The sequence below is a fragment of the Monodelphis domestica genome, chromosome 4 (genome assembly GCF_027887165.1).
Source record: "Monodelphis domestica isolate mMonDom1 chromosome 4, mMonDom1.pri, whole genome shotgun sequence".
Lineage (NCBI taxonomy): Eukaryota > Metazoa > Chordata > Mammalia > Didelphimorphia > Didelphidae > Monodelphis > Monodelphis domestica.
In genome coordinates this window covers 273,384,521-273,409,689 of record NC_077230.1, presented here as the reverse complement: position 1 = coordinate 273,409,689, position 25,169 = coordinate 273,384,521, and the positions used below count along the sequence as shown (strand labels likewise).

Here is a 25,169-nt window from a genome sequence, read left to right as displayed (position 1 = left end):
TAGCACTTAGTTCATAGTAAGCACTAAATAGTTGTGGATCTAAAGACACACCAGGCAATAACAACTTCCCAGCATGGATGATCTTTTTTTTTTTAAACCTTTACCTTCTATCTTAGAATCAATACTGAATATTGGTTCCAAGGCAGAGAAGTAGTAAGGGCTAGGCAATGGGGGTTAAGTGACTTGTCCAGGGTCACACAACTAGTTAGTATTTGAGGTTAGATTTGAAGCCAGGACCCCCATCTCTAGGTCTGGCTCTCAATCCACTGAGGCCCCCCAGGACTGATCTTCCCCTCCTTTCCCCCCACCCTCAGCCATCCCCACTCCCAAGATTCTCTGCTCTTTATACTGAGGCTTTCCAAGTTTTCCTCATTTCAAAGGCGCCAGTGGGGAGGCGGGGGGAGGGAGGGGACAGCAGGAGACAAACAAAGCTGGCCCACAAGGTAAGATAGGTATTAAGATTTACTGAAAACTCCGCCTTCATGTCCAGTACTTGTTTGGTGGATACATCAGAAGAGGGTTGCATAACATTAGGCCGGGAGTCAGGGGAGGGGGCAGGGGCAGGGGCGGGGCTCTGTGTGTGTGTGTGTGTGTGTGTGTGTGTGTGTGTGTGTGAGTGTGTGAGTGTGAGAGAAAGAAGGGTGGGAGCATCTGTCATGTTGTTAGTGGGAGTGTGTGTGTGTTTAACAAGGAATATGAACCAGAAAAAGAAATGTATTTTATCCCACTGCACATTGCAAAAGTCTCACTCCAAAAAAGCTAGACTTTTTCTACCTATGGCATCAAAAGGGAGTAAAAAAAGATTGTTTGGGTCACCCAGATTATAAATAAGGTTATTTGTTTTTCAAAAATCCCTATTAAAACATTAAATATCAGCTCTTCTGGGGGAGAAATACATTCATTTCGGGGCGGTCCCAGGGAAGTGACCAACCACCCTACCAATCAGCCCCCGGAAAGTGTGTTTGGGGGAAGCTAAAGCCTGAGGTTCCCCTCAGGCGGAGCAACAACACAGCCACCCACATCCTGCTGCTGAAGATGTCCTAATGCACAATTTACAAATGTAATTGCAAGTCCATTAAATTAAATCCCATGGAAAACACACGTTATGTTCAGTTCTGCCATTCACAGCCATGGGGGTAACAGGGAGGACAAGGAGAGGGCCACACTCACTGGTCTAGAGGCCGGGAGGGAGGGTGTGAGGAGCAGGGAGAGAACGGGGAGGTGAGCAGAGCTGTCCTCCCGAGAGCCCCGGCTTCTCCGGGGGATACGGATGTTTTTGGTAGGGATGGGGAAGTGGAAGAAGCAGGGCTGTGGCTCCTTTTCTCTCATCTCTCTAGAAGCCTGGAGACGAGAGGGGCGGACAGCATCTTCTCTGGCCTCGGGCTCCTCTTTCAAACAGATCCTTCTGCCTTCATGGAGTGTTAAGTAAGGGAGACAAGCCCGATCGGGCTGGGCCAGCCTATAGCCAGGAACGTTTCTTTTTTAACGAGCTAGTCTTGGGCTGAGTGGAGGGCATGAATAAAATCCAAATCAAGGTCCTCCCACCCTGTGCAGGTCCACAGAGAGTTAGAGAATTTAAGAGACTGACCCACTAAGCACCAGTGGCTAAGAGACGCCATGTTTCTCCCTCCGGAGTCTTCTGTGCCTAACTGCAAATAGTCCCGTACCCTACCCTACCTACCTTTTTATCTTCTCAGGAGCCTAGCCTGGGTTTTTGCTCATTTTTGTCAGGGAATTAACCCAAGCCAAAGGAGCTGTTGTTTTTCCTTCTATAATCTGAGCCTGCCTTTTATTCATATGCGGCTGTTTTCAGTAGGGTGAGTGAGAGCCCAGTAGGCGAGTCCTGGGTCAGAGCATGCACTCACACCGGAATGGGAATCCCTAGGGGTAGCTGTCTGAAATCTCATTTGTCTTGTCCCATTCTGAGTCAAATGGTTTGTAATTTCTAATTTAACCTCCCCTTCCTCCAGATTCTAACTATCCCCTTGGGCCAAATGCCACTGGTTTCTCCTGACCTCAGGACAATTAAAATATCCTTGGTTTAGAGTCCAAATACCCTTCGGTCTGGTCTCTCCACCTTGCCTCCCCTCAATTCCTTTCTGGGAATGGCCCATCCCATCAACTGCACAGGGAGAGAGCAGAAAAAAAACCCAAAGCAGTCCCCGGGTCCAGGGCCTGTAAACACGAGTCTTTCACTTCAGTCCAGGAGTCTGTAAGTGCCCCCCAGTTGCCAGGGCTCCGTCCAGGTCCATTCCCTTGGTTTGCTAGATTGTTTCTTTCCAAATGGAGTCCTCTACAGTTCTGGGGAAGGGGGACTGGGGTCTTTTTGAAGCTTGCTGGCTGAGCAGGGGCAGGGGAACTTATCTGCAATTCCTCAGGCTGCTGATTCAGGGAGGTGAGGACCACAATTCCTGCCTCGGGCTGTTCACCTGTTCCTCCCTCCCAGTGCCCTTGCCCCAGTGGGGGAATCAGCGCCAACTGGCCCCCTTGGCTACTCCAAAGAGTCACTGTGTTCCAAGCCCAGGTCACTGACATTCGTTGTCTGTAGCTCATCAGTCTCCTCCTCCAGCTCCTCCTCCTCCTCTTCTTCTTCCATTTCATCTTCATCCTCTTCCTCTGTCCCATCCAAAGAATCTTCATGTGCTGCCATCATTGCTTGCTGCATGGCCATGGTGGCATTGTCTGAAGACAGGGACTGCAGATTGTCCAAGTTGATAGAGCCTATCGTGGGTTGGAGAAGAAGGTAAAGGTCAGGCTGCAGTAATAGGGAGGTCAAGAAGACACCTCACTTCTATTCTACCATCACCCATATACATACCTACATATACATAAAACAGCATTTTAATACATTTTATAAGTATATTTTACTTTTATAATTTGAATAACATTTTGAGGTTTTCAAAATGCCTTCCTTATATGTAATGCACCTATTATATTATAATAAACCTAGGTAGGGTCAGCGTTGTTATGCTTAGTTTTCAGGTAAAGAAATTGAAGTCTGTAGAAGCTGAATGAATTGCCCAGGGTTATACAGTTAGTGTTAAAGCCAGGACTAGAACCCAGATTGGGGAAGCTTTAGACAAGGGAGCATTCTTATATTATACAATGCTGCTTTATCTTACACATACCCTTCAAGAGGATCATATACCATATATTGGGGCATATGCGAATGCCACATAAATACATATGCTGCTGCAAAAACCCTGTTTCCTACAAAGAATCATCTTTGCATGCTAGCAATAAAATTTCTGGCTCATTGAATTATTCATTGTACACTAGGCAATGAGCAATTAAAAGTGTGTGCACATGCGCGTGTGTCTCTATGTAGGGAATGATGGAGTAACTGGGAAAATAGCTTTTCCTGGCCCTCGTTCATAAGCCAGGTGCCATACTATCTGTAGATAGCCATCGTTTCCAAAGAGAAGCTTGGCCATTGAGGGTGCTCAGGAACCAGAGTGCTAAGCAATGTCTGGCCCCCAAAATGTCCCTTACTTTTGTAGAGATATTGTACATACTTGTTCACTAGGTCCTTCCAATAAACCCATCTGACAGAAAAGGAAAGAGAAGCAGAGGCAAAGTGACATATCTAAATGTATATAATAAGGGAATGGTAGAGCCCAGCTTTTATAACTTTGAGCCCTGTGTGCTTTTCATTAAACAGACCATATTTTAGGATTCCCATGCCAAAATTCTTACTAGCCAGACAATTACTTCTTATAATCTCCAGCATCTCATTTCTACCCGTCCTTAACCAGGACACCCTCCCATCAACTTGGTCCCAACTCCTTACCATCAGGATTTGTCCCTGGGCCCCCACCCTGCTGCTGTAGCACACCAGCAGCAATTGAGTTGGGCCAGAATCTTTGGGTGGGTCGGTGTTGAGATTTTATCTTCTTGGCTTTGGGGGCTGGGTCTGGGTTGCTGGCATCAAGCATGGGTTGCAGGATACGCCTTCGGGCATTGATGAACCTGGGGAGGGGGGGAGTGAAAAGTTATTTGGTACTCTGTGTAAGTGCTAGCCTTTGTACACACTAACAATATGTACATGTGTGTAAGAACAGCTTAGGGTAGAGAGTGGGAGAGTGGCTACCAGCTCTGTTAGAAGGGAGTTAAAAGGGGAATGTCATTTGAATCCAAGAAGAGAATGAGGCCCAGAGAAGTCTGGATGGAAAGCAGTGGGAATAAGAACAGAGTCTCCTAAAGAGCCCCGGATGCCAACTGATCTTTGGGACTTCAAGGAGGATCATGGTGTACTTGTTTGTTATATTTTGATCCTATTTGGAATTAGGACTTTGGAAATACTTGGGCAAGACAGAGACTGAAACAGCTTTTGGCCTCAGGGAATAGAGAGCAAGGCTGCCCACAGGTTTCTTTAATTAGCTTCTGCCCATAGGTGTGAAGGCTCTGAGGGCCATACCTCCAGGGATCCATTTTCTGCAGTAGGGCCAGGCTCTGCTGACCATCTCAGGAAACTGAGAAAGGTTTCAATTCTTGGGACCATCAGTTCCTCAGAGAAATGACTTTCTCTTTCACTCTCTCTTGTTCTCTAGAGGTTGCTGGATATTTAAATCCGGTACTGCTTGGGGACAGGTGGATAGACTTCCTGGTCTCAAATTCTCTCTGGACCAAGAATTCTAGGATTCCTTTCTAATTCTGGTGCTCAGGGACAATGGAGAGGAATTTCCTCTTAGGTAGAACTCTGACAATTTATTTTCTGCTACATTTGCCCAGCAAGGGGCGCTCAGGAGCTATAGATAAACACATTGGAGGTTGGAATGATTGATGGTTATTTCAGGCTTCTGGGATGGATAGGGAGGATTAGTCCATGGCAGTGGTACAAGGGCTGGGGACAGAAGGTTAGAAACTAGGTTGGGTGGGGTTAAAGTTGAGACTAGTGGTGAGGATGGGCCAGTACATCTCTGATTGTTGTGGGGGAGATTCTGACTAGTCTCTCTCTGGTTGTGCTTGCTGTTCTGCCTGGGTAAGATGGCTCTGGGCAGGTGACATCAACTCACCAGTTATTGACTTGCAAGAGGGTGAGATTCGTCTGAGCTGCAATCTGCCTCTTCTCGTCCTCTGTGGGGTAGGGATGCTGAAAGGAGACATGTCATATTGAGAAAGAAAGCACAGGTAGTATGAGCGAGCAAACAATGGCCACCAAGAAGGGTGACTGGTGCCATAGGTGGCCAGGAGCCAGTGAACTAGGGATTTTACTTCCAAAATCAGGGTAGACTCTATGAACTGGAGGGAGCATCTGGTTTTTGGGTCTGTGTTCTTTTGCCCGATACTCTTTGCAATTTGTCACTCTGCCACTGGTGGGGTTCAGGTGATCTCCAACAAAACCCTGTTCTGGTGACCTCATGAGTTAGGGGCAAGTCTTCATAGAGGGAAAGAGTAGCCATAGAATGGGGCCTGGAATCTAGGTCTACTCAATAAACAGTATGATAGAGGTGAGTGTTGAGGAAGAGACAGGATGAGGTCCCTAAACTTGATGAGCTTACATATCTTGTTTGCTAGGAGATAAGTTTTACATACATGAAAAAGAAAGTAAAAGCCCATGTCAGCTAACATGTAGTGCAGGCATCAGAAAGCCAGATGAGGGAAAGGTTGCTATGGATTGGAATAGTTAGAGGGATGTTCTTCTTGTTTTTGTAGAGATTGTCCATCATGCACCCAATCCTATAGGTATCACCAGTGTCACAGCTACCGAGGACTCAGAAAACAATTTTTTTTGCCATCAAAGCCCTTGGCACTGTCAAATGATTCAACTGACATCAGAAAATGATAGAATTTCTTCAGGAGAAATTACATGAAAGGAGATATGTCATCATCTTCTTAGCCACTGCATTTTAAGGGCATAGGACTTTTCTAGCTGACTTACAGCTGAAACTTTTGATATGTTGTCTCCTTTTTTAGAACATGAGCTCCTTGAAAGTCTTTCCTTTCTAATTGTATCCTCAGTGCTCAGCACACTGGAAGTGATTAATAAATTTATTCATTCATGCCTGGAATTCAGTTTCCTCACCTCCACTTAGAATCTCAAGGGCCATCTCTTCCTACACAAGTCCTATTCTGATTCCCCCAGCTGCCACTGGCCTCCCACCAGAAATAGCTTTCTATTTCCTTAGTCGTATATTTTGCTTTCCATGAGTAGAATTTTGTATCCTTTGTATCCACAACACTTAGCACAGTGCCTAGCACATAGGACATGCTTAAAAAGTGTTTGATGAATAAATGAATGAATGTATGGATGTAAGATTCAGCTGGACCTTGTGGGAAGCATAAAATGTGTATAGATTCTATCTGGGTGGTTGTTAGGTATTTTCTTTGCCTAGCCACTGGTCCTATGGAATCTTCCTCAGAGAATCTATGAGGCAAGTACATAGACTATTCCAGCCCACCCACTGTCTAGGACTAGATACTTGTCATGTTGCCAACAGCTTGGAAGGTCCTGAAGAAAGAATATGAGATTAGCAGCCCTGTTATTGCTCTCCTCACTAGAGACAAGAGGATGACACATGTTCATTTGCCCATAGCTTCTACCTGATGGGAACAATCAGGACTTGTGTTGTTTAATTCACGGCCCTGACCCTGACAGCCTCACAGACTGAGATGACACTTAGGACTCATCCAATATTAAGGCTCTAACAAGGAAGAAATCACGGCAATGTCCCAGGAGCCAATTTCTTTCTAATTGGGAAGGAGAAGCTCTAGGGCCCTGGAGGAGAAGCTTCTGGCTCTCCTGGGGAGCAGGGGAGACAGAAGCGGCAGCTGAACCTAAGCACTGAGTCCCAGGCATGGGACTTACTTGGTATGAACTGGGTCATGTTATGCTACAGCCAACATGATATACACCCTGAATGACCTATATGGGGCTTGAACTGGATCTTCAAAGCTATGTAGGAAGCAGATAAGCAAAGGGAGGGTATTTTAAGCAAGAGAAATGTCCAAGGCAGGAATTCCCTGTCTGTTTGAGAATTTAAAGATTAAAATCTTTTCTACTTTTAAATGCTTTTAAAGAAAAACATTTATCACCCTCCCTTGAATGAATGATGCTTAATATCTTTAGGGAAGTTCTCCTTAAGATGGATATGTGTGTGCACAAATGTATACCCCTACATATATGAGAAGCAGTGTTGAGTCAAGAGATAATAGAATACTGGTCTTGGAGTCAGAAATACCAGGTTCTAATCCTTCTTTGGACATTTAATAATTGTGAGACCACAGGCAAGTCACTTAACATCTCTGTCCCCAGTCAAGATTCATTTCCAAAGTTATAGACCAATTGTGAGCAGAATCAATTTATACAACCAAAAAAGCAGATTCTTTACCTGTTGATTCATGATCTACATACCAATATAACACATACCTATTTATATATAAATAAATATACATTTGCATATATATATCATAGAATCACATGTTAGGGAAATGCTATGGATATGATTTACAGAGATTCAAGCAAAGCTTTTGATGAAATCTCATAGTATTCTTATGGAGAAGAGAGAGAGAAGTGGACTAGATGTTACTATAACCAGCTAGATTTAGCACTGGTTGGATGACCTGTCTCAAGAGAGTAGCTATTACTGGTTCTTTTCAACATGGCAAGAGAACTTGGGTGGAATACACCAGAGAACTGCACTAACTTTTTTTTTTTTTATCAATGATATAAATAAAGGCAGAAGGGTATGCCTGTCAAATTTGCAAGTAACAAAGTTGGGAGGGACAACTAACATACTGGAGCCTGGAGAGCATTGTACTAAATATAGTAAGATGAAAGTCAATAGGGATAAATGCAAAGTCTTACACCAAGGTACCAAAAAATAAATTATATCAATATTAAGATGGAGGAGGCATAGATAGACAGCTCTTGTTTGGAAGAGGATTTGGGATTTTTACTTGATTGCAAGCTCAATAGGAATCAGTAGAAGGATGTGGCAGTCAAAAGAGCTGATGTCATCCTGGGCTGCATTAAGAAGGGTAGAACTTTCAGGAACAGGAAGGTGATTATTCTACAGTATATTGCCCTATTAGATCACATCTGGAGTAAGTATTCAGCTTAGGGTACCTTGGTTTAAGAAGGTGAGTTTATTGATAAGATGAGGGATGTCCAGAGGAGAGAAAGCAGGCTGGTAAAGGGCCTTGAGTTGCTGACATCTGAGGATTAGCTGAAGGAATATGGAATAACTGGGTTCATGTATTTGAAAGGCTGGCATGTAGGGGAGGGATATAATTTGTTCTGTTTGCCCCCCAGACAGCAGAACTAGGAACAATGAGTAGAAGATGAAAAGAGACAAATTCAGGCTTTGGTGCTAGGGAAAATTTCCTAACAACTGAAACTGTCCCCAAATGGATGCTGCTGATCTTTTTTTTTTTTAAACCCTTACCTTCCATCTTGGAGTCAATACTGTGTATTGGCTCCAAGGCAGAAGAGTAGTAAGGGCTAGGCAATGGGCATTAAGTGACTTGCCCAGGGCCACACAGCCGGGAAGTGTCTGAGGCCAGATTTGAACCTAGGACCTCCCGTCTCTAGGCCTGACTCTCAATCCACTGAGCTACCCAGCTGTCCCTGTGGATGCTGATCTTGAGAGGTGGTGGGTTCCTCTTCCTTGGAAGCTTTTCAGCAGACTGCACAACCACTTATTGGAAGCTATGAAATCAGTGTGATGTAGGTCTATCTAACAGAGAGTATTAGTAGAGTAGTAATGCCATTGGGTCATCGACCCCTGGTGAAGCATGTGAAGACTGCTTCGGCTGAACAGACGGAAAAACCAATAAGAAGGTTCAACGGCTGAGATGGCGACGCAGCAAAGCACTGTGGCGTGCTTAGGGCGTGTTGGAGCAGAAAAGACAACACGGCCATCCAGTGCAGCTGAGGAAGTCTCCAGGTGTAACGACTTTTTGTGCCACTGGACCCAGGCTTCCAACGCTGAGAGTGGGACTGTCTCTGTGAATCGACTTTTCCACTTAAATCTCCTTCACGCACAAGTGTCTTTGTGCACACTCATCTATACACCATAGATGAAAATGCACAAAGACAATCGTCATCCTCGGTTACACCAAGAGACTACTACTAATGCCCATCAGAACAACACAATGATCCCAATTATAAGTGGCCCTGAAGGCGGGTTGAAGGCCCTAATAGGTGAGTTGATTCTCTATTTGCCCCTTCTGTGGGGCTCCTCTACGTGTATCCACTCTTCACACAAATGTCACGTATATTTGTGGGAGAGTACAACCTAGGATTACAGTGGAAATTTTTTGTGTCAACTTTTCTTACTATGCCATTTCATTAAATGATTTTGCTTTGGACTAACAGTGTCTTCTACCTACTAAAGGTAAACATATTGGTAAGGGTTTATGTATTCTGGTTTTAGGGATGTACAGATTCCTTGAAACTGAGTGGTAATAATCTGAATGACTTGCCCTGCAAGGTGCACCAAAGCATTAAAAGATAAATTTTCAGAAGCTGTCAAAGAAGAAGCTGTAAAGTTGAAGTAGTCAGACATCATTCCCAGAACACAGTTCCTTGTCTTTTCACATTTCCAGCATTCTGTGAATGGCATATGAGGGGTGGAACAGTGGGGACAGGAAAGCTGGTCAGGCATTTCTGGTATTACAAGAAATCTAAAATAAACTAGGTTGATTCTTGAGATAGTCAAAATAGCTCCTGGCCTTTGGAAGCCCTAGAACTGAGATGAGAAGGTTTTAGGACCAAAGAATGGAGGAAAACTCAAATTCCTTGATTTTCTTCTTTGAAGAGCTTTCTTTATTGTCTCTGCTTTGGTGCTAGTAGGGTTAAGACACAGGGAAATTTTCAGGATGGAAAGAATCTTTTCAGCTTAGAAGAGAGGAATGGATTAAATCAGAGAAATACAGACATCTCAAGCTGTAATGATTTAAGGAGTCATCTAATTCAGGAAATTCAGCTCCGCTTTCCCAACTCTTGTGTATGATGGCCACTATCTTTTCCAGACATCTGTGTATTCTATTCTTAAAAGTCTAGTGAGGGAGCTCCGACTCCAGCGGTAGCCAGAAATGCTAAAAATTAGTTTGTTCCATCATGTGCATTTTCAGGCCCATGGCTGACATGTTCAGGCATTTCTAATGTAAAAACATCAATCCTGAGGGCAAGAAGTTTGATTTTTTAAAAAAACCCTAACCTTCGACCTTAGAATCAGTACTGTGTATTGGTTCTAAGGCAGAAGAGTGGTAAGGGCTAGGCAATGGGGGTTAAGTGACTTATCCAGGGTCACACAGCTAGGAAATGTCTGAGACCAGAGATGAACCCAGGACTTCCTGTCTCTGTGTCTGCCTCTCAATCCACTGAGTCACCTAGCTATCCCCAAGAAGTTTGATTGAATGTCCCTGTTGCCCTGTGAAGGGAAAATGGACCTTATTTTAAAAGTTAATATCCAGATATAACCTGTAGACTTTGGTGACAAGTTTGAGTTTGTGATAGCCAGTATCTTGATGAGACTGGGTGGCAGGAAGAACAATCCCACAGATGATCAGCTATTCAGGGCTGACCAATTTGAGGATGCAATGACTGGCGAAGCTCACAGAAGGAAGAAACTTTCAGTTAAGTAGCACCAAGGTTCTCTGTCTTATGGGGGCCTTCCTATACCATTCCAAGAGATGTTAACAAATTGCATGGATTTGAAATGGATTCTAGAGTTTATTGACTGATGAAGAAACTGTCCTTCAAAACCCAATAGGTAGTGAAGCTTAATATAGGTAAAATTTTAGCTAGCTATATGAAGGATATGCTACTTCCACTTCTGTTCCAAATTCTTTTCTCATTTGTTCTATTGAAAGCAACTCCTCACTCAAGCCTGAATAGTATTTGCTCTTCTTAGTATTGTTCAACTTGTAAAGAAGATGTCTACTCCATGGTAGAAGTAATTCTTTCATCTTAAAGGACTGTCTCTCTTGGTTGGTTTGTGGAATAGGATTAGAAGAACTCAAAATTGTTGGAAGGTCCTTTGAATAATTTAAAAATTAAATGCTGCTTTTTTTGTTAAAGGAAAGTTTGAAGATATTTTCATTAATTATTGTCCTTTAAAAACTTTTTTTGGTGTCTCACAATGATTATTGTTGGGAAATTCCATTTAGGCACCATATCTTTCATTAGACTTGTAGCCAATTATTATTATTTTTTTTACATCTTACTTTCTGTCTTAGTAACTTTAAATCAGAAGGACAAGGGCTAGACAGGGGTTAAGTGACTTGTCCAGGATCACATAGCTAGAAGTGCCTGAGGCCAGATTTTAATCTGGAAGACAGTTATTAATTCCACATGTTGACCTCCCTATCCTGGTCCCCCATTTTCTCTTCTTTCACCTCACACTTCCAAGTGATCTCTTTCTCAGAATAAAACAAGGTTAAATTTATCTTTGTCTCATCCATCCATTTTCTCTTTTCTCTTCTTCTTTAAACCATATCTTCTTTCTTAGAATTCATAGTATGTATTGGTTCCAAGGAAGAAAATGGGAAGGGCTACACAACTGGGGTTAAGTAACTTGCCCAGAGTTGCACAGCTAGGAAGTGTCTAAGGGCAGATTTGAATCCAAGAACATCTGTCTCAAGGCCTGGCACTATCCACTGAGCTACCTAGCTGCCCCTTCCATTTCTCTTTCAATGACTTCAAGCTGATCAGAGGAGAAAACTTTACAGGGGAAATGGGAAATGGGAAAATTCTACTTTATGCATTTTTCTGAAGTGGAGTAGGAACAGTGAGGAGTCTGAGTCCCTACAAAGTATACATCATAGGATATTAGATAGGGGAGGAGGGAAAAGGGGAAAGAATTCTCTTAAATGACTGAAGAAGTTTTCTCACACTGATGGGCTCAGAATTTACATTTCATTGTTTAGTCTTATTTTTGCCTCGAAAGAAATTTTAAAAGTTCTATTCATAGAGCTAGTACATAAATACATTTTGGAGGGAGTTGTGAACTGATCCAATCATTCAGAAGAGCAATTTGGATCTATGCTCAAAGAGCTATAAAACAGTACATTCCTTTTGACCCAGCAATTATATAATAATAATAATTATTATTATATGTAATAATAAGCATTACTAGGCTTATATACCAAAGAGATTTTAAACAGGGGAGGGGGAAGGACTAATAAGTACAAAAATATTTAAAGCAGCTCTTTTTAGAGGGGCAAAGATTTGGAAAGTAAGGGGAGACCCAGCAGTTATTGAATGGCTGAGTAAATTATAATATGATTGTAATGTAATACTATTGTGCTATAAAAAATGACAAGGAGGAAGAACTCAGAAAAAAAACTTGGAAAGATTTATATGAACTGAAACAGAATGAAATAAGCAGAACCAGAAGAACATTGTACAGTAACAGGAATACTGTACAATGAACAACTGTGAATAACAGCTATTCTCAGCAATACAATGATCTAAACCTATCTCAAAGGACTGATAATAAAAATGCCATCTGCTTCCAGAGAAAAAGAACGAGTCTGAATCCAGACCAAAGCAGACTTCCTTCACTTTCTTAATTTTTTTTCTATTTGAATTTCCTTCCACAAAAGGTTTAATATAGGAAAAATATTTTATGTGATTGCATATGCAAATCTATATGATATTGTTCATCATCTCAAGGAGGGTAGGAGGTTGGGTTGGGGGGATATTCTTTGAAAAACATTAGTAACTGTTTTTACATGTAATTAGGGAAAAATAAAATTTAAATCTAATTTTTAAAAAGTTTCATTCATAGGAAGCTAGAAGACCTGGCTAACCAGCAGTCCCTGTTAGGTGCATTGTCCCACTCCCAAAACAAAAAAAAAAAAAAAAAAAAAAGGAAAATAATGGCTCCTTCCCTGGGTGCTCACCAAGGGCTAATATGCCAGTGTCTAAGCAAAAGTGTCAAACATTTTTGGCTTGTGGGTTGAACATGTCCCACAACATTTCCATGTATGGCTTGATTCAGATTAAAATGTAATTGGGAAATATTTAACAAAATAAATGAAAATGTAATAAAGCATAGATAATATTAACATGTGGCTTTCCAAGTCAATAAGTAACCAGCAGAGATTTTCTGTGTATCATTTACTAGCCTCCTGTTTCTCTTTGAGTTTGACACCATTGCTATCAGCCATTACACAGACAAATATATTTATACACACACACACACACACACAGACTAATATAATGACTCCCTTGATCTACTTTATTCTTTTCCTCCTTCAAGGTCAGAGAGCAGCTTTTTAAAACATTATTCATAAAATCTTTAAAATGAAGCATAGAAGGTGCCTTCTCCATTTTACAGAAATATTAGTTCACTCAAGTCACAGAATCACAGAAGCAGAGTTGTAAGGAAAATGAGAGATCATTTGGACATACATAGTTCAACATATAACTAAGCAAGAGTCTCTCTTCCACATCTTCAACAACATCCTTATCTAGGTTCAGCTTAAGAACTTTTAGAACTCAGTACTCTAGATAGGGTCTGTCAGAGGCAAGATTATGGTATAAGCACTATCAATATGATGAAAAGGGTGATGAATCTGGAGTTTGAAGAACCTGGATTCAAATCTCAGTTTTGCTACTTATCTATTTGCCACCAGAGAAGTTATTTAACCTTTATGGGCCTCATTATTTTGAATTGGAAAAAATGTGGGGGGTGGAAAAGATACTTAAAGTTTCTTCTAGCTCTAAATCCTACTATTTATACTTGAGAACTTGAAAATCAAATGGAATGTTTTTGAATAGAAAAATGGTCAAAGGATATTAATAGGCAGTTCTCAAAAGACAAAATTCAAGCTAGCAGCAGCCATATTAAAAAGTTTCAAATCATTAATAATTAGAGAAATGCTAATTAAAACTCTAAGGTTCTACTTCACACACATGTAATTGGCAATGATGGCAAAACTGGAGAATTGTATTGTTGGGGTGAAGATTTACAGGAAAATAAGCACATTAATGTACAGTTGGTGGAGCTTTGAACTGGTACAACCATTCTGGAAACTAATTTGGAACCATGCCCCAAAAGCCATATAACTGTGCTGTTACTCAATGATCTACTCCAAAGAGAGCAAAGAGAGTGTAAAGACTCTCATATGTACAAAAAAACCCCATTTATTTCAGCTCTTGTTATAGCAAAAAATTGAAAACTAAGGGGTTGCCAATCAGAGAATGGTTGAACAACATGAGTAATGGAAAAACATATGCTGAAAGAAATGACAAAAAGAAATGATATCAGGGAAACCGAGGAAGACTTTCAAGAACTGATGATGTAGAGTAAAGCGATGTTCAGGAGAACAATTGATACAATACTAACCGCATTGTAAAGACAAGCAACTTTGAAAGATTTAAGAACTCTGATCAATGCAATGAGTAACCATATTTTCAGAGGACCCTTGATAAAGCATTATTGCTACCCCTAACATAGAGATAATGGGTTCAAGATACAGAATGAGACATAACATTTTTGGACATAGCTAACAAGCGTCTTCTATTTTATTTTATTTTTCCAAGCCTTTACTTTTGGTCTTAGTAACAACTCGAAGAAGGAGAAGGACTAGGCAAATGGGCTTAAGTGGCTTGTCCAGGGTCACATACCTAGAAAGTGGCCAAGGTCAGATTTAAACCCAGGTCCTCCTGAATCCAGGCCAGGTGCTCTGTTCACTGAGCCACCTAGTTGCCCCTAACAAATGTCTTTTAGAATAAAGACTTAATTATGTATATTGATTATGTTTTTCCCTTTTTTTTAAAATGAGGCCTGGGGGAAAAGTGGGAAAGAGAGGAAAATTATCAAAAGGGGGTCATTAAAGCATTTGTAAGAAACAGAAAAGAAGGAAATATAAACAAGCCAGATAGCTTTTTAAATTACATGTTAAATTTACTATAGTTAAAAGGAAAAGGGAGCTATATGAAATAGGAATTCAGTTTCATATGCAGTCCTCTTTTTCTATTTTTTATATGAACATGCTCCTTTTCTTGGTCATTTAGGTCCATAATAAGAAAAATGAAAAAAAAAAAAACCCCAAAGTCACTGGGTTCTGGAGTGTGTCTATGATCTAGTAAAATATTTGTACCTCTTTTAAGCCACATTTTATTCTGATAGATGGTGATGGCCTTCATGTACCTCTGTTCTCTCCACCCCCACCTTACATATAAATATATTCCATTTTTCAAATGGACTTCATTTCCCTAACACCCTGGGATCACTCTGTCTCCTGTGCAAATTCACCAGGGACATTTTCTTCCAACTCCTGTCACAGAATCTGTAGACTAATGGCCTCTCTCAGATGCTACTGTGTGGCCCATAAATCTTGATCTGTCCATTTTTCAAACTGAGACTTCAAGGGCTGCAGTCTCTCCTCTCCCTCCTGCTCCCCTTTAGACTCCCACCAAGGCTGGAATGTAGTCTGGTAGATACTAGGTTAGGAGCTCAAACTTCTGAGTTCTCATCTCAGTTCCAACAATGTCTGCTATGGAGCTCTGGAAAGAATCAAATCCCATTTCTGAAATGGAATGAAGGAAAAATGTGCCTCTTCTCCAAGAGGATTTTTGAGAGAGAGACAGACACACACACACACAGACAAATAGAAAGACAGACACATACAGACAGAAATAGAGACAGAGAAAGGCAGTGAGACAAAGGGACCTTGCATAGTCTATCTTTGGAGGTCAGAGAGCATTTTCCACATATCATTTGGACATATGGATGAATAAAAGACAGTTTTGCCTTCGGAGACAAAAGAGAATACATCTAATTCCTCTTTCACTTCTTCAAATATTTGAAAACAGAGATCATGCCACTTTGGTATTCTCTTCTCCAGACCAAACATCACAACTTCCTCTAATATTTCCTCTTGGGACATAATTTCTCGACCTGACTGTCTTTTGAACATTGTTGCAGCCTCCTTTTAAAATGCAGTACCCAGAACAGGACACAGTACTGCAGATGTTGTCTGACAAGCCATGTAGTATTACAGATGCTATTTGACAAGAATGGACATGCAGATTTTTTTCTGGACACATTTATTTCTCATTTTTCTGATTTCCAAAACACATCATGTCACTTGGTTACAAATTGCTTGTCTTTCATTGACTTCTCATTGTTTCATATGTTCATGAATTTTCTCCTTACTTAAGCTATAAGCTTTCTGAAGGCAGGGTTCATATTTATTATACAGGTAGGTCATCTGAAGAAGCTCGTTTGGAAGTTGGTTATTTGGGATATAGACTTCATTTTCTCAAAAGTGGTTAAATTCCACTATTAGCCAAAATGAATCATTTGCTTTTGTTAAACCAAAATGCCAACTAATAATGAATAACTAATAATCATAAACCAAAGTGCTAACATTGAATTTGGGGGCTATCCAATGCAGAAGGCAGGATGGGTCAAAAGGGATGGTTTTTTCCCCTTTCCCTTGATGCAAGGCCACTAGACCAAGTCAACTTTGGGAAATAGACTATTTGTCTTCAGGATCTTTCCACTTCCTTTTCTGAGCTTCTTTCCTTTTCATAGTGCCCCCTTCCCTTCCACAGCTGCTTATTACCTCCAAGCTGCCTTAGAGCTTAGCCCTCACTCACTCAGCCCTATCCAATATACTCAAGTGCTACATGCTCCCAAATTACCTACTATTCCTTCTTTTCAATCAAAACTTGTTCTCCAAGTGATTTAATCTTAGCTAGATGAGGAAATTGAACAGATTTAAAGTAATTCATATTAAGTGAGAGAATAGATATGATAGTAACTGCCATTAGTAGAGTAATATGTAAAGCCTCATATAGCAGCATTTAAAAAATCGCATAACAACCTTGTAAAGTAGACAGGGCAGATGTTATTATATGCCCATTTTTCAGATGAAGAAAGAGTGTCAGAGAAAAGTTAAAGTGACTTAGGCAGTCACATGGATAATAAGTGGTAGATGTGAACTTAGGTCATTTGATACCTGGTCCAGAGCACTTTCTACAGAATGCATTACCTTTCTATATGTATAAGAACATTATTGCATATATCTACAGCATTTTGGCATTTTCAAAATGTTTTTCACAACAATCCTGTTAGGTCATCATTCATATAAGGTGACACACCTCTTAAATATGAGAGGATTTGAACCTAAGTCTTTCTCTTACCCCTAAATCATCTTGCCTTTTCCCTTATATTTGCACATATATATGATATTTTTTTAGATAAATATTTATTCTGATAAATATTTCCTTATATTTCCAAATGCATACGTAAAAATAAAATACTCTCTATGCTTTTTCTCCATCTACTCATAGTCTAAATGTGTCCAACTACACATAATAGGACTTGAAAAATATTTGTTAATTAATTTATAATCTTTTTTTTTTTAAATCCTTACCTTCCATCTTGGAGTCAATACTGTGTATTGGCTCCAAGGCAGAAGAGTGGTAAGGGCTAGGCAATGGGGGTCAAGTGACTTGCCCAGGGTCACACAGCTAGGAAGTGGCTGAGGCCGGATTTGAACCTAGGACCTCCCGTCTCTAGGCCTGGTTCTCAATCCACTGAGCTACCCAGCTGCCCCCAATTTATAATCTTATAGATCTAATTTATAATTACTTTATATTCAATGAAATGTTAGGGTTGAAGCAAATACCAGGATATACTCAATGTCCATTTGGCATTAGATTATATCAAAGAAATGTGAAATAGTATGAATGAGTAATGGTATAAATGCTGAATTCAATGTGGACTGACTAGTAAAAGCTGATTGAATTTTCAGTGTGGACATTTATACCTTGGGAATCAGAAAATGATACAAATTAGGACTGGATTTATTATTCTGATTGTCAAGACTTATGAAACTGAAAAAAGTTAATAATACAGATTAAGATTAAAAAAAAATTATGTTGTGCATAGATTTCCCAACCCCAAGAGAGTAGGTTGTTAAGCACTTACCAGGAGTACACCCTTGGAAATAAGAAAAAAGGATGACCTAGAATGGATAATGCCCAAGTAACTATTATAATGTGGAGTGGGCAAGAATCAGATTCACATGTGCATAATAATATCTATCCTAGGTGTAGCTGTCCAAGTCATAGTAGGCAGTTAGAACTAGACAAGCTGAACGTAGTTCCGCCAAATAAAAAAACTTATATATTCATATAATCTGTTCCCCTAATTTATTTGCTTGCCCCTCCCCCATAAGTATCATAATCATAAGGCAAAGTAGTGAACTCTTCAAGGTATATGTTGTTCTCCTGTGTCTCTCTGCTCCCAAACCCCTTTAAAGTTGGAAATATTCATTTGAACCTGATTTCTCAGGTTGGGAGGAAAAAAATAGGGAGGAGAAAGGCTAGCTATGGAAAAGAACATGCTTTCCCCACAAGTTTCTTGGGATGGCCTTATCTCCAGTTCATACTTATTTCATACCCTAGAATTTTCAAGGATTTTGCTTTATATTGTCCTCATTGTGTAGACAAGGGAATTGAGGCTCAAAGAAGTTAACTCTCAACCAGACTACCTACTTTTGGTGGTTCATGGAAGTGCAAATGATACTATCAAAAAGAACCCAGTAAGCATTTCTAAAGATGAAAAACTTTGGGCAAGAAATGGAAATTTTCAGTTAGTGCTTTACTCACTGAACACAAAGGAATTAGAAGGCAGATTTGGGAAGTGAATAGTTGATTAAGAAGATGATATATGAAAATAGGACATGGCTTTCTGTATCATGGCTAAAATATAGGAATGACAGGCTCCTAGCAAGAATGGAATATATTTAACAAGGGTTCATAAGAATGTACTTGTCAAGCAGGATGATTTCAGAAAAATCTGGAAAAACTTACAAGAATTGATGCAGGGTGAAGTGAGAAGAACCAGAACACTGTCTATAGTGACAGCAATATTTCTTGATGAGCAACTGTGAATGGCCTGATTATTCTCAGCAGAGCAGTGATCCAAGACAATCCCAGAACCTCATGATGAAAAATGCTATCTGCCCTCTGAGAAAGAACTGATGGAGTCTGAATGCAGACTGAAGCATACTATATTTAATTTTCTTTCTTCTTTCTTTTACTTGAGATCTCTTCCACAAAACAACTAACATAGGGGAAATGTTTTACATGATTACATGTATAAAATCTCTATTGGATTGCTTATTGTTCCAGGGAGGGAGTGAGGAAGAAAGGGTCAGAAGAAGGGAGAGAATTTGGAACTCCAAATTAAAAAAAAGAATGTTAAAAATTGTTTTCATATGTAATAGGGGACATATTTTTAAAAATGTTTAAAAATAATATTTTAAACTACTTTTAAAAAGGATGTACTTGTCAGGATTCTTGAACATCTAATAAAGAACTGAAAAGGATGATGGAGGGGAAATTGTATGTGTTTATGAAGATGATGGAAACTTTGATGGTAGGTGAACATTTGATATTCCAACTTAAACTCTGTGAAAAAATATAAGATGTAGGTTGGTAATAATATGATAATGTATTCTAAACTTGGGGAAAGCAGATTTAAAAGGTTTAGAGGAAAGATCAGTAATGATACCATAGCCTAAAATTCCACAGGGGGTATAAGGTTAAGGAAAGGATGGGCACCTCTCAAGAATGAAATTCTGAAAATACAAAAAAAGAGCAATTCTGATGTAGAAAAAAGAGGAAGTCATTGAAAATGTGGATGCAGAGAGGAACAGGTATCCCATAAACTTTATTTTCATCTGAACAAGAGAAAAGAAGGGAAAATAAACTCACAGAGACACAGTTACAAACACAAAGTTATTCTACACAATGCAAATTTAATTTACATTTAAAAAAGGAATTAATACTATATATTAGTTCCAAGGCAGAAGGGCCTTTGGGCAAGGCAATGGCTAGGCAAAGGGTCACACAGCTAGGAAGTGTCTGAGGCCAGAATTGAACCTAGGACCTCCCATCTCTAGACCTGACTCTCAATCCACTGAGCCACCCAGCTGACCCCTGGTTAATTACTTTAAACCTTTAAAGAAACATAGAATCTCATAAGTGGAATGAACCTCAGAGGCCATGCAGCCTAATTCATTCATGATGAGGAATTTCTCCTACAGTATATATGTTAAGAGGTTATCCAATTTGTGCTTGAAGATCTTTGGAAAAATGGGCTCCCATTATATTCCATGGAAGCCCATTCATTCTACATGTGGATAGTTCTAATTATTAAGAAGTTTGTTTTTGCATTGTGCTGACATCTGCCTCTCCACATCTTCTAACCATTGCTTCTAGCTTTGCTCTCTAAGGCTAAGCAGGATAAATCTAATTCTCTTTCTTATAATAGCCAAGTTAGCCAAACTGATCATTAAAATATTGCTATTATGTTCCTTCTAAGTCTTCTCTTCTCCAGGCTAGACATCCTCAGTTCCTTCACTTGGTTCTCATATGGCACGGTTTTCAGCTTCCTTATGATCTTAGTCAAGTGCATCTGGACCCAGGTTCCAGTTTGTCAATGTCCTTCCTAAAATATGGCACCTACAAATTAGTATAGTATGGTACTCCAGCTGTGGTTTGACCAAGCAGGAGGATGATCACTACCAATCTTGTTCTGGACAAGGTGACTTTATTGATACAACCTGAGACTTTTCTGTCTGTATCCAGCCTAGGGGCTATCTTTCCTAGTCTCAAAGTTTCTTCTACTGTAATGAGAGAAAAACAGACAAATGGTATCTATGTATGAACAGAAACTAGGTCTGGAAAAGATATAAACAGAATAACTTGGAGGTAAGGAAGATTGGGAAAGGCGTGAGGAGTGAGGTACCAGTTATAATGGTCCTCTTTTCCTGAACAATCATTGAGTCAGATAATTCCTAAGAAAATCTCTTCTTCAAACCCCTAACCATTATGATGCTTGATTTGAACTGAAGACTGAAGTTGTGCTTGGCACAAAAAGCAGCTTTGACTTTATTTTTCCTTACTATCTATGAGTACTTCACAATGTTTAATCCTTAGACCCTGCCTTACCACATTTTGTCTTTGCCACTTGGAAGAGCTGATCTTTGTCTACACTGGAGGGGGTGGTATAGTCTATTCGTTGAGATAATTAGATAAATCTTAAATAAATAGTTCCCATATTCAGTGCATTAACAATCTCATTTTATTTTCACAACAACCATGGATGGTAAGTGATATTATTATCCTGATTTTATAGATGAGAAACAAAGACAGACTGTTTAAAAGTGACTTTCTGGGGGTAGGGGTGGGAGTAGTTATGTGACTTAGTGGATTGAGAGCCAGGCCTAGAGAAAGGAAGCCCTGGATTCAAGTCTGACCTTAAACATTTCCTAGCTGTGTGACCCTGGGCAAGTCAATTCTTATTGCTCCTCTGCCTTGGAACCAATACATAGTATTGATAATAAGATGGAAGATAAGAGTTTTTTTTTTAATTTTTGGAAAATTTTACTTAATTAGTTTAGAATATTTTTCCATAGTTACAAGATTCATGTTCTTCCCCTCCCCTCCTCTACTGTAGCTGACACATAATTTCACTGGGTTTTACATGTGTAAACCCATTTCAAGACCCATTTCCATATTATTGTTATTTGCACTAGGGTGATCCATTTAGAGTCTACATCCCCCATCATATGTGTTCTAGTTTGTGGAAGCAGGAAGAGAAGGAAAAGAGGAAAAAGATGCCATAATTTGGCATTCAATTAATGTAAGCTCCTTAAGGGCAAGGACTATTTTTGGCTTATATCCCCAGCACCTAAAAGAGTAAGAAAAAGTAAAGACAATACATTCACTTATAATGGTAGTAATGGCAGGTAAAATGGGAGAGAGGTTCTGATGTCGCAGATATTTGGATACAAGGAGCCAAGGAGAGTAAAGAGTCAGAAGTCCATGAGATACATATGTTCAGTGATGTGTGGCAATTTAAAATGTTGTGCTCTAAAGTCAATGGCAAAGTCTCTTGGACCAGTTCTGAGAAGTTGAAATATTTAGAAAGTTAAAGCATTGAAAGCAGTGTTGAGGTATAAGGTTGACTTTGCTATAACAACCTGTTAGGATTTTGTCCTCTCATTGAAGGAGGGGAAATCTGAAGACTGTGAACAAAGCGGAAAGCACTTGTCAGAATCACAGGATAAGTGGGGAGCAGAGGTAAACAAATCTGGAAATTTCAAGTTTCTGCTTTGCCTCATTGTCTCCCATAACCTTTCAGCTCATGTTGCCAATATTCTTCCTGGTTTACTATTGAATAGTCAAGCTATCTTTCTACTCCCTTCATTGTTTGTAGCTGTCTACCTCAAGTTAATGAGCTCCCTAAAGCAGCTATATTCTCTTTTCCCTGAAAGGGAGCAAGGAAGAGGGTTAGGGCTTTGGAACTTAGAGAGCCATATAAGCTAGACTGATGAGGTTTCCTCATCTTTCTGGTCCAGCAGAGAATAAGCCCTCTTATCTATCAAGCAAGTCAAATCAGGTTAAGAAGCATTTATTATGGGTTTATTATGTGCCAGGCACTATACCAGGTGCTCTAGAAAAAAGAAAGAAAGAAAGGAAGGAAGGAAGGAAGGAGAGAGGGAAGGAAGGAAGGAGAATGAGAGAGAAAGGAAGGAAGGAAGAGAAAAGAAAGAAAAGAAAAAAACAAGAGTCCCTACCTCAAGGAGCTCATAATCCAATTGGAGAGACAATATGTAAATAACTATGTACATACAGAATATATATTGTACAGAGTGTGAATCTTAAAATTTCTCAGACTTGTGAATGTTAAAAATTCTCAGACTCTACCTTAGAACATTTGGTTAAGACCATCCCCCATTTTAAACAATGAAGGTACTTGATCAGGAATGTGAGAACTCTTACATTACTTCACCCATACTTAAGCATACTTTAGGGGAAGATAAAGTTGTAAACTCCTTACTGAACAATGAGAAGTACTTAACCCATACTTATAGTGAGGCAAAAGCCCTTAAGCTAAGTCTATTTTTAGGTCTAATACAAAAAGGTGCTAAGTACCTATGAAGGTCAAATTAATCACTAAAAGGTCAGGCAACTTGCAAACTTGCAAGGGACAAGCTTAACAAAAGAGGTGTGAAGTTTTAGTCTACCCAGAGAAGTTGAGAACTAAAGAAGGTGTGAATTAAGAATGGTCAGTCCTTTGGAAAACATCTACTGTGATTGGTAGATGTGAAAACTTAGGGGAGGTGACATAGGAGAAAATTCTCTTTAAAAGGAGGTCAGAAAGGCCTCTGAAGTTCAGCTTGCCAAAGCTGAATTAGAGGACTCAGTGGTTGAATTTAGTGGAACTGAGTAGCTAAACTGGAGGGTCTCTTTGAACATTAGAATCTTGCTTGGGACAAATCTTGTGATGAGTGGATTAAAGACTGACTGGTCTCTCTTAAGGCTCAGGCCTAGGCCAAAATGGCCTAGGCCCCTCATATGTTATTTCCTCTTACTCTCTCTTTCCCTTTCCTTGATTCCTTATTTGTATTAATTAAAATCTCTATAAAACCCAGCTGACTTGGGTATATTTAATATTTGGGAATTTTCCCATGGTGACCACTATATTTTTGATTTGAAACCATATTTTCGCGGTCACAGTTTAAGGCAACCACTCTTTTTATCTGTCACACAAGTAAATTGAAGGTAATCTTAGAAGGAAGGCATTAACACTGAGGGGGACCAGGAAAGGCTCTTTGTGGAATATGAGCTGAAATTTGAAGGAAAGCAGAAATCCAAAAGGCAGAAATAAGTAGGAATGTGTGAGAAATGGCACGGAGGCTAGTGTCAATGGGCCATTGAATACATCTAGGAGAGTAAAGATAAGTAGACTGGAATGATAGGAATGGGCCAGGTTATAAAGGCCTTTAAAAACCAAATAAAAGATTTTATTTGATCATGAAAATAAAAGTGAACTCTTTGAATTTATTGAATGATGGGATGACATTATCAAACCTGGGCTTTAGGAAGATCACTGGACTAGAGGGAGAAGAGATTTGAGTTGTTATGAGGTGAGGCAGATCCCCCACCTGTGTTCTAATCCTATACACCTAGTGGCCTGTTTTTGACTGGAGATTTTGGGAAGGAGAATAACATTCCCTTGTACCCTCATAACTAGCAAACTGACTGGGGAAATATTTTAATATCTGTGTCCAGGTACATTATAGAAATGGAGAGAATATTGTAGAAGTGGATATAATATTTATATGTAAGTTTGTTTGTGAAGCTACTATTCTCTCTTTCTGGAAGATTTGGGAGGAGAGAACAAAAGGACAATAGAATTGAGGGATAGAAGTAACTTTTTCAGATCTAGTCCAAATTTCTCTTTTGAAAAATAAGGTAATTGAGACCCAGGGAAGGGAAATGATTTGTTCAAGGTCATAGAAGCATTGAGTAGTAGATTAAGGATTCAAATGCAGGGCCTTTGATCTTTAATTCTATGTTCTTCCTACTCCTCCTATAGCCTTCTCTTTTCTTCTCCTTTCCTCAATCAATAGTTGAACACCAAGGGTTGATAATTATTTTTTAAAATTCAGTTTTATTTTATTTCAGTTCTCAATTTTCTCTCATTCTGTCCACTACTCATTAAGAGGGCAAGGAAAAAAAATTACAAAATGCATAGTCATGAAAATAATAAATCTTCACTTTAGTCGTGTCCAAAAAAAAGAAAAGAAAGAAAAGTAAGAAAAATACAGAAAGAAGAAAATAAACTTCAGTCTTAGTCCTTTGGGTCCTTATTCCTTTTGGGAGGTGGGTAGCATGTTTTATCATGAGTCCTTTGGAATTCTGGAATTCTGGTTGGTTATTATATTGATCAGAATTACAAAGTCTTTCAAAGTTAATAAACTTGACAGCTATTATTGTAGAAATTGTTTTCCTGGTTCTGCTCATTTCACTTTGTGTTAGTTCATCAAAGCCTTCCCAGGTTTTTCTGAAACCATCTCCTTCATTATTTCTTATACCACAATGAATAATCAAAGATATTAATATACCATAACTTGTGTTCAACTGTTCCTTATATGATAGACACTGTCTTGGTTTCTAATTCTTTGCCACCTCAAAAAAGAGCTGCTAGAAATAATTTTGTATATATAAATTCTTTTTTCTCTTTCTTTGATCTTTTGAAGCCATAGACCTAATATTGTATCCTTAGATCAAAGGGTATGCACAGTTTAATAGCTTTTGGAGCATAGTTCCAAATTCCTAGGATTGCTAAATCTGATAACAAAAATCTAGGGCAACAGGCAAACAAATCTGGGAAGAACTA

The 25,169-nt window shown here is 39.6% G+C and overlaps 1 protein-coding gene across 9 annotated transcripts in view; it reads right to left on the bottom strand.

Annotated features, from left to right (window-relative positions):
- Positions 1 to 444: 444 nt before the first annotated feature.
- The window catches only part of PKNOX2 (PBX/knotted 1 homeobox 2), a 429,286-nt gene continuing 404,561 nt past the window's right edge, over positions 445 to 25,169 (bottom strand). For all 9 annotated transcript variants that reach the window (XM_056794565.1, XM_056794564.1, XM_056794566.1 and 6 more), the window contains 3 exons: positions 5,016 to 5,092; positions 3,791 to 3,969; positions 445 to 2,721 (listed from right to left, as the gene is read on the bottom strand). In XM_056794565.1, the coding sequence (XP_056650543.1) occupies positions 2,492 to 2,721; positions 3,791 to 3,969; positions 5,016 to 5,092 (486 nt within the window). In that variant the 3' untranslated portion in view covers positions 445 to 2,491. The remainder of the gene's footprint in view (positions 2,722 to 3,790; positions 3,970 to 5,015; positions 5,093 to 25,169) is intronic.